General features: G+C 37.2%; 1 protein-coding gene across 3 annotated transcripts in view; it reads left to right on the top strand.

Annotated features, from left to right (window-relative positions):
• The window catches only part of IPO11 (importin 11), a 200,547-nt gene that overhangs the window by 53,339 nt on the left and 138,424 nt on the right, over window positions 1–8,784 (top strand). For all 3 annotated transcript variants that reach the window (XM_045285112.1, XM_045285111.1, XM_004703583.2), the window contains exons 7-8: window positions 3,821–3,879; window positions 7,855–7,903. In XM_045285112.1, coding sequence (XP_045141047.1) covers window positions 3,821–3,879; window positions 7,855–7,903 — 108 coding nt within the window. The remainder of the gene's footprint in view (window positions 1–3,820; window positions 3,880–7,854; window positions 7,904–8,784) is intronic.

Raw genomic sequence — 8,784 nt, 5'->3', positions numbered from 1 at the left:
GGAGATAATAACATGCACAAAAACACGACAGAGCAGAACCAAGCAACAATGTACAACAAAACAGCAACAACAACAAATCACTGATAAAGAACAAATTAAAACACAACAAGAAAGAAAAACTTGCAGTTAGTTCGAGGATTGTTGCTGGCCCCTCTTATAAATATGAAAGGTTTAAAAAAGTTCTCGGGGGGGAGGAATTAAATGGAACATTTGTGGTAAAAATTTCCCACATGTTTTTGAAGCTTTCTTGTAATATTGATTACAAACTTTCACGAATTCAACGTATTACAAATATACAACTATTGACAGGAATTAACATTAAATGGTTCTGTAACCTTACCTTCACTCATTGTAATTTTTTTCATTGCAACAAAGAAACACTGCATGTTCCTGTGCCATCCTCACAATTTTCATGTTTCTGTCCATTGTTGAAGCCACCATGTCAATCCAGCTGATCAAGGATCTTCTTTTTTGCTATTCCTCCATCTTACCAAACATGATGTCCTTTTCCAGGGACCAGTCTCTCAGTATAACATGTCCAAAGTATGTGAGACAAAGTCTTGCTACATTTAACCTCTTAGGAGCATTCTGGCTGGACTTCGTCCATGACAAGTTCTTTTATCAGTCCATGGGACTTTAAATAGTGTTTGCCAGCATCACAGTTCAAATGCATCTATTCTTCTTCAGTCTTCCCTGTTCAGTGCCCAACTTTCACATGCATGTGAGGCAATGGAAAATTCCATGACTTGGGCCATCATACTTTAGTCTTTGAAATGATATCCTTGCTTTTTAACACTTTAAAGAGGTTGTGCGGGAGATTTACCCAATACAATGTGTCATTTGTTCTCTTATCTGCTACTTCCATGAGAATCAATTGTGACTCTGAGTGTGATGAAATCCTTGACAATTTCTTCTTTTCTCCATTTATCACGATGTAACCTAGCGGTCCAGTTGCGAGGATCTTGGTTTTCTTTACATTGAGTTCTAATCCATATTGAACGCTGCAATCCTGATCGAACGCTTGGTAACTACTAATGTAATTTGCATTTTGTATATTTACCTCTTTAAGAGTACTTTTAATTTATAGTCATTTTATTGGGGGCACTTACAGCTCTTATAACAATCTATATACTAATTATATCAAACATTTGTACATTATGTAGCCATCATTTTTTAAACATTTACTTTCTATTTCAACCCTTGGTATCAGTTCCTCTTTTTTCCTTTCCTTTCCCCTCCCACCCTCATGAACCCTTGATAAATTATAAATTATTACTATTTTCATATCTTACACCATCCACTGTCTCCCTTCACCCACGTTTCTGTTGTTCATCCCTATGGGGGGGGTGTCTTGTTATGGGTTGATCATTGCGTTTGTTTCCCCCTTCCTTACCCTTCAGCTTCCCCATACCCTCCTGGTTTCGATACTCCCCATTTCTGGTCCTAAGCGGTTTATTTGACTTGGATTCCGTGTGTTGTGAGCTCTTACCTGTACCAGTGTACAGGCTCCAGTCTAGCCCCAGTTGAAGGCAGGACTGGGATCATTATGATAATGGGGAGTGTAAGGAAGCCTTCAGGAACCAAAGGAATATTGTGTGTTTGTTCGGTGCTTTACTGTGCCCTGGTTGACTCATGCCTTCCTTTTGATCCTTCTGTGAAGAGGATCCCATTGTCTACAGATTGGTTTGGGTCTCCCCACCCCACTTGTTCTCAACAATGTGGTTTGTTTGTTTGCTTTGAGTCTCCTGATGCCTCTTAGCAGATCCTGTAGACACCTCATAATCAGACTGGCTGGTGTGCTGCTTCCAGTGGTCTTGTTGCTTCTCTGCTAGATGGCTGCTTTTTCAGCTTCAAGCCTTAAAGGCCCCAGATACTATATCTTTTGATAGTGGGGCACCATCTGCTTTCTCCACCACATTTGCTTGTTAGACTGTTTCTTTTTCTGCCTTACTTATTTGAAATTCTAACTCCTGACCTAAAAAAATGCATTACAATGCATATCAGACTGCCTTAAGATGGGCAATAGCTATCCATTTCAAAGTCTTAAATGGACACCATCATTTTGGAGCTATCTTGTCCTGGATATGTTTTTTTTTCTTTCATGTACTTGTTCAGTTGTAAATTTGTGTCCTGTTATGATTTAACCTGTTATGATTAGGGCTAAAGTTTTTGTCTCGTGTGATCACTTAGAATCGTTTAGACATTGATGTGTTTTATTTCAGTCAACAAATCCACAGGTATATGGCATTGGGAAGAAAACCACAATAAAACGAATATACAAATACACGTAAATGACATCCCTGACAGGTCTTACAGTGTTATATTAGCTGAAAATAGGGTTAGTAAAGGAGCTGAAAATACATGGTCAGTAATGGCTTTCCTGTTATCTGGCAGTTAACTAGGCAGTAAAGGAAGTAGAGACCAAGGTTCTGCAGTGAGAAAGAATAAGAAACTCAAATGGAACCCTATTCTAGTGTAATGCAATGTCTTATGAGTTGTGTGTAATTGATGATGTCAAATGAAAGGCCTCATAATTAGCTGCATTGTAAACCTAATTTTAATATTACCACTTTCAACGTCATGAACCTTATCTAAATAACACCTCTTATAGAGAAGATGTTGCTCACTTTGGAAAGTACTTTTAACTTTTGTAGTCTCTTATGCTGTCCTCCTTGTTGCTGAATTGTGTAATTTTACATAAATTATTACCATTGAATCTTTTAATAACCATGCATTAGTATTGTTAGTGCGACTGAATCTATTTTCAAAATATCTTATGATGGAGTAGAATGACTGCAGTGGTTTTCTTGCCTTTAACCTTTGTAGGAAGAGTGAACCTGTGGTGGTACAGTGGTTAAGCATTTAGCAGCTGAGCTTGGTGTTTAAGCATCAGCAGCTCCGTGGGTGAGAGATGATCTGCTACCATTCGATTACAGCCTAGGAAGCCCTATGAGGCGATTTTATCCTGTCTTAGGGGAGTTTTTGGAAACTGAACTAGATCTCTCTCAAAGAGTGACCGGGTGACTTCTGGTAGCCTTTTTGTTCTCATCCAAGTGCTTAACTGTTGTACTACCAGGACTCTTAATGACCATATATGGTAGGACTGATGACTCACATTTTATAGATGAGGAAAACGAGATCTAGAGAAGGTGCCCAGATTAATAGAGCTATAGATAATGGAGCTAGTGATTAAATCTACTTTGTTTTTGACTTGTTCATTCAAGTTTGGCAGTAGTACTCATAAAATATTTGTTTAGATCTGAGCATTATTCTAGATTAGGAATAGAATGGATTATTATGCCATTGAATTTTTTACTAACCATATGTTGTTGTTAGGTTCCCTCCAGTGGATTTTTGACACAGCCTGCCAGGGAACTGGATTTGTTATATTCCGTATTAGAGGAGGCACTGTAAATCACATGCATATAGTCTAAAGCAACTTTTTGATCACTGTGGTGTCATAGTTCAAATTTATTGAGATATCTTCCTTAATTTCTACAGAAATTGTTTATTTTGATAAGATGCCCTAATATATAAATTAATCAAAGTATTGGAACACAATTTTAGAAACACCAGTACTTGTGATAGATGGGAAGAAACATTGCTTTTAGGAGTCAGGAAAACTGGGCATTATCTCTCTCATCAACTCCCCGACTGCATTTCTAGGGGTTGTACCTTTCTTTATTCAGTGAGGGGATTAAACTAGATTAAGCATCAGATCAATCAGATTTTGTAATTCTGAGTCTATATTATAACTGATTTTAACAGGATAAAAAATGAAAAACATAAGATGCAAGTAAAGCTTGATTTTGCTTTTCAGTGCTGCGTAAGTTAACTGTTAATGGATTTGTGGAGCCTCATAAGAATATAGAGGTGATGGTAAGTATAGACATATATTCTTCGTGACAGTTTAAAAGTGTGATATTTTCTTGAATGCTTGTAAGTGTCTTTACTAAGGAACTTTCCTAGTATTCATGTAAAGTAATGAACTAATTTCTTAGCTGTTTTTGCTATATTATAGTGTACTTTTGGACTTCTGGTTTATTTTTGCTACATAAAATGGTGTTTTGGTAAAAGAGAGGTAAACAAACCCATATTTCTCAAGACACATTGTACGTTGAGGGCTAGCATTTTTATGAATTTGGAATCTGTTCTTAACACTATCAGGCACACAATGGATGATTTATTTTTGCTTTTATATAAAGTTAATTTATTGTGTTTTTCCTTGATCATAACATTAGTACATAGTTTTTGTAATGATTATAAGAACATATTTATATATTCAAGAGGGCAGTGCTCCATCCATAAGTTCATTACAAGTACTGTTATATATTTTGTCTCAGTATACAGCCATCTCCTCTTATCCTGGGAAACAATGGCTTTTTACCCCTCCCCTGAATACAATGAGACTGCGTACATGTACTCGCGTATTAGTTCTCGCCGTGTGTTTAGCTGGTATGTCTGTGCTTTCTTGGATTGCCTTGGAGTCCACTCAAGAGTTGATGAAGAAAGTATATTTACTGTATCTACTTGTGTATAAGCTGAGTTTTTTCAGCACATTTTTAATGCAGTTTTTGTGGTAAAATTAAGTGCCTTGGCTGATATTCAGTTCGGCTTATACTCAAGTATATGCGATAATTGCATCTTAGAGGATGTGATCAGAGCTACTGCTAGTATATTTTATGTATCAGATTTTTGGGGAAATGGGTGGTTTTCTAAGTCTTGCATGCTTATTTCTGAATTAGTTAAAAAGTAAATAAACTTGAAAAAAATTTAATATGTTCCTTGTTGTGGGTTGAGTTGATTTTGGTTCTTTAAAAACAAAAAACTCGACTCTGACCAATAGCCCTCCTATAACGACAGGGTAAAACTTCCTGGGGGCGTTTCTGAGACTCGAACTCTCTTTATGAGAGTAGAAAGCCCCATATTTTTTCTGGGAGCAGTTGTTAGTTTAGAACTGCTGATCTGGCTGTTGGTAATCCAGTGCATATCCCATTACACCACTAGGGTTCCATTTGATTCCTAGTGACTATATAAAACAAAGTAAACTGCTCCAAATAGTTTATAAGATTATAATCAATAGTAGCAGACTCCCACATCATTCTCCTGTGAAATGGCTGGAGGTTTGAAAGCTGACGTATTTTGGCTAACCAATATACCATCAGGGATGAATTTCCTAATATTCAAGAATTGATGAAGGAACAATATTTTCAAGGTGAAAGGGGAAATGGGGTATTTTATTTATTCCAATTAGTTAGCCTTTCGAGTACTTTACCATACAAATGAATATTGTATGACAAAATGGCTTGCATTTTGCTAGGAATACACAGGATATTTTTCCTGTATCTTTTATGATTTTAATGCTTAAAGATTTACCTTTTTCATATGAGTGCTTTCACATATTTATTAGTCAGCATCATAGATGAAAAACAATAAAGGGAGAAAGCTGAAGTGTTACATTATATGTTCAATTGGTCAAATAGTGGCAAAATTTTTAATTGGACGTGGTAGAGTGCAAGTGGGACTGGTGCATTATGTGTGCCATCACCTGTGCCACTCTTCGTAAACCCAGTGTGGTTTTTCTTCAATACCTTCTTCTGGAGTTACACTTGGTTTTTTTTTTACATGTTTTCTTTCAAATCCATTGAGGTATATGGAAATTCTTTTGTTTCTTGGCCAGGAATCCTTTGATCCTAAAAATCTTATCAGAAGACTTAGTGAAAATGGAAGGAACCCACATTTACGTGATGCTGGAAAAAGGGAGCCACAACACACTTATCTATTTAAAGAAGTTTATGTTTAAATTCTTACAAAATTTTAATATTTTATTTCCCTTCAGTTTTAAAAAATGGTCATTGGACTTAGAGATGAGAAATGACAAAGATTGTCTTTTTTTATATTAGGGGCAGAGTTTTTATTTGAAGTTAGTAAAGAACGTTTGCTTTCAATAATTGCTACCACATATTCATTTATTTAGTGCTTCCTGTGTTGTTCATTGGACAAAATATTGAACAGTTTCAAGAAGTAGCATATGATCAAGAATTAGCAGTACTACAGGAAGAAATCTAAGATGCACTGAAGGCATTAGTCAAAAACATGACTCCAGGAATTAACAATACCAATTGAATTGTTTCAATAAGCTAATGCCACACTAGAAGCACTGACTTGTCTATGTCAAGACGTTTGGGAGATAGTTACCTGGCTAGCTGATCAGAAGAGATTCATATTTATATCTGCTCCAAAGAAAGGCGACCCGACAGAATGTTCATATTATAGAACAACATCATTCATAGCACACGCAAGTAAACTTTTGCTGAAGATTCAGGTCAGATTCAGAAGACAACATGAAACAAAGGATATCATTGTAACATTAGTTGGATCTTTTCTGAAGGCAGAGAATAATCCTAGAAAGATGTTTACTTGTGTTTTATTGACCATGCCAAGGCATTTGATTGTGTGGATTATAGCAGATTACAAATAGCCCAGAGGAGAATAGGAATTCTGTTCCATTTTCCTGCCTATGAATTCTTTGGTTTTTTCCCTTTAATTGTGCCAATGCAGAAATTGTCCTTCGATTAAGAGATTGCATGGTTTAAAGTCTAGAAAGGTGTGCCTCAAGGTTCTATCTGCTCACCGCATTTACTCAGTTTGTGTGCTGTGCAATAATGGACACGGCATCGGAGTTGGAGGAAGACCCAACAACCTCTGATGTTCAAATGGCCAAACATTTGCTAAACGTGGGGAGATCCCGAAACACTTGCTGGTGAAAATCAAGAATTGTAACTTTCAGTATAAATTACACCTGGACCAATAGGGAACATTATGATAAAAGGAGAAAAGATTGAAGTTGTCAAGGATTTTGTCTTGGTTGGCTCCACAATCAGTGTTCATGGAAGCAGCACTCAAGAGATCAAAGGACACATTGTACTGGGTAAATCTGCACAAGACTTCTTTAAAGTGTTGAAAGGATGTTACTCCGAGGACTAAGGTATACCTGACCCAAGCCATACTATTTTCAATCGAGGCGCCTCATGTGTATGTGAAAGTTGGATGCCGAATAAGGAAGACTGAAGAACAAATGTATTTGAATTGTGGTGCTGATAAGAATATTGAAGGTACCAACAAAACAAACAAATCTATCTTGGAAGAAGTACAGCTAGACTTCTTTTTAGAAGCAAGAATAGTGAGAGTTCGTCTTACTTTACTTGGGCATGTTCTCAGAACAGAACCCCTGGAAAAGGACATCATACTTGGTAGAGAGGGAACGAAAAAGAGGAGGACCCTTGACAAGATGGCTTGACATGGTGGCTGTGCAACAGTGGGTTCACACGGAAGAGTAGTTGTCAAGGTGCAATGTTTCATTCTGTTGGACATTGGGTTGCTATGAGTCAGAACCAACCTGACTGCTCCTAACAACAACAATCATTTATTTAGTGAGTTATGGAGCATTTGATATCGCCAAATGCTCTTCCTGGATTCTGGGATGTGACAAGGGGCAGAGCAAAGTTCTGCATCTCCAGGAGCTCATATTTTAGTGCGAGGAGACAAACAATAAAGACAAGTAGAAGGAGGTTGTAAGGTTTGAAGAAGAAGCAGGTAAGGACAATAGAGAAGATTTAGTGAAGCAATGCGTAATAAGTGAATTTTTATTAATTACACAGTGATTTAGGTAACTGAGTCAATGAAGAGATGAAATACTACAGTTATTGTGGAAGATTTGCTTGTAATAGTGATATATGTAAACTTCTCTCATTTTAACTTCTCTCAGCTTATTTATGATGAAGTATTTTAATTTGTCTGCAAAAACATAATGTTGATGACAAATTGAGGCACTTTAAAAATACTCTTTTCTAGGGCTTTTTACATGGAATATTTGATCGTCTAAAACAATTTCTGGATTGCAGTAAGTACTTCCTGACATCACTTCTTATTGTAGAATGCTTTTTCAAGATAGCTTTTACTTTGCAGGTTTAAAGATAGTGTTTTGACCAAGTGTCCTATTTGTTGTTGACATAGTTTTGGGCTGTTAATGACTGAAAAGATGTTCAATATATATAGGTATGTGTCACTTACCTATTTGGGTAACATCTGACTGCATATATTTCATGGTCCCATGAATATTCTAAAAAATTACTAGCCTGTTTTACTATTTCACCTAATGGTTTTATAAACTTCAGTCCCCCAGAGTAAATGAGCACTGGGGCTCCACAGCCTATCCTAATCCCAGCAGTGTCTCCTCCTGGCATCATTTACCCAACCAGCAGTTTCACAGCCTCACATTTGGTGCAGGGCAGTGCCAGCCATCACTCCTCTCTGTGGTCCTGATGGTACTGGTGGGCTTCCTGCTTCAGGTATGCCCAGGGAGTGGGAACACCAAAAGGACTATGAGACTGGAACGTCCCTATCAGCTACATTCCTGGCACCTAAACTTGCACAAGGTTCTAGTTCAGTTACTCGTGCAGCCTGCACCCCGCCCAGATGCAGCTTTTGGGCTAGGTCTGGCAGATTCCCATAAGGTTTTCATATAGCAGGGTTTATGAGGAATCAACTATGGATTGTACAGGAACTCCCTTTATATGAGGGGGCTTTACATGGCTTGTGGAAAGTTACCTATCTTTTAATACTGTTTTTCTGTGAAGTTTTTGAAGCCTCTTATGATGTGGTATTTGCACAATATTCAAATCACCTAATGCCTTATTTCACAGAACATATTGTGAATGTACCAAACCCTCTTTGAGTGCAAACACACAGTTGATACTATTTAGCTTTGTAGACGGTTTCTTT

Source organism: Echinops telfairi, unplaced genomic scaffold, assembly GCF_000313985.2.
Source record: "Echinops telfairi isolate 266 unplaced genomic scaffold, ASM31398v2 ScPeMD7_7469;HRSCAF=8507_1, whole genome shotgun sequence".
Taxonomy (NCBI): Eukaryota; Metazoa; Chordata; class Mammalia; order Afrosoricida; family Tenrecidae; genus Echinops; species Echinops telfairi.
The sequence above is the reverse complement of the archived record's forward strand: the minus strand, read 5'-3'. Positions and strand labels throughout refer to the sequence as shown.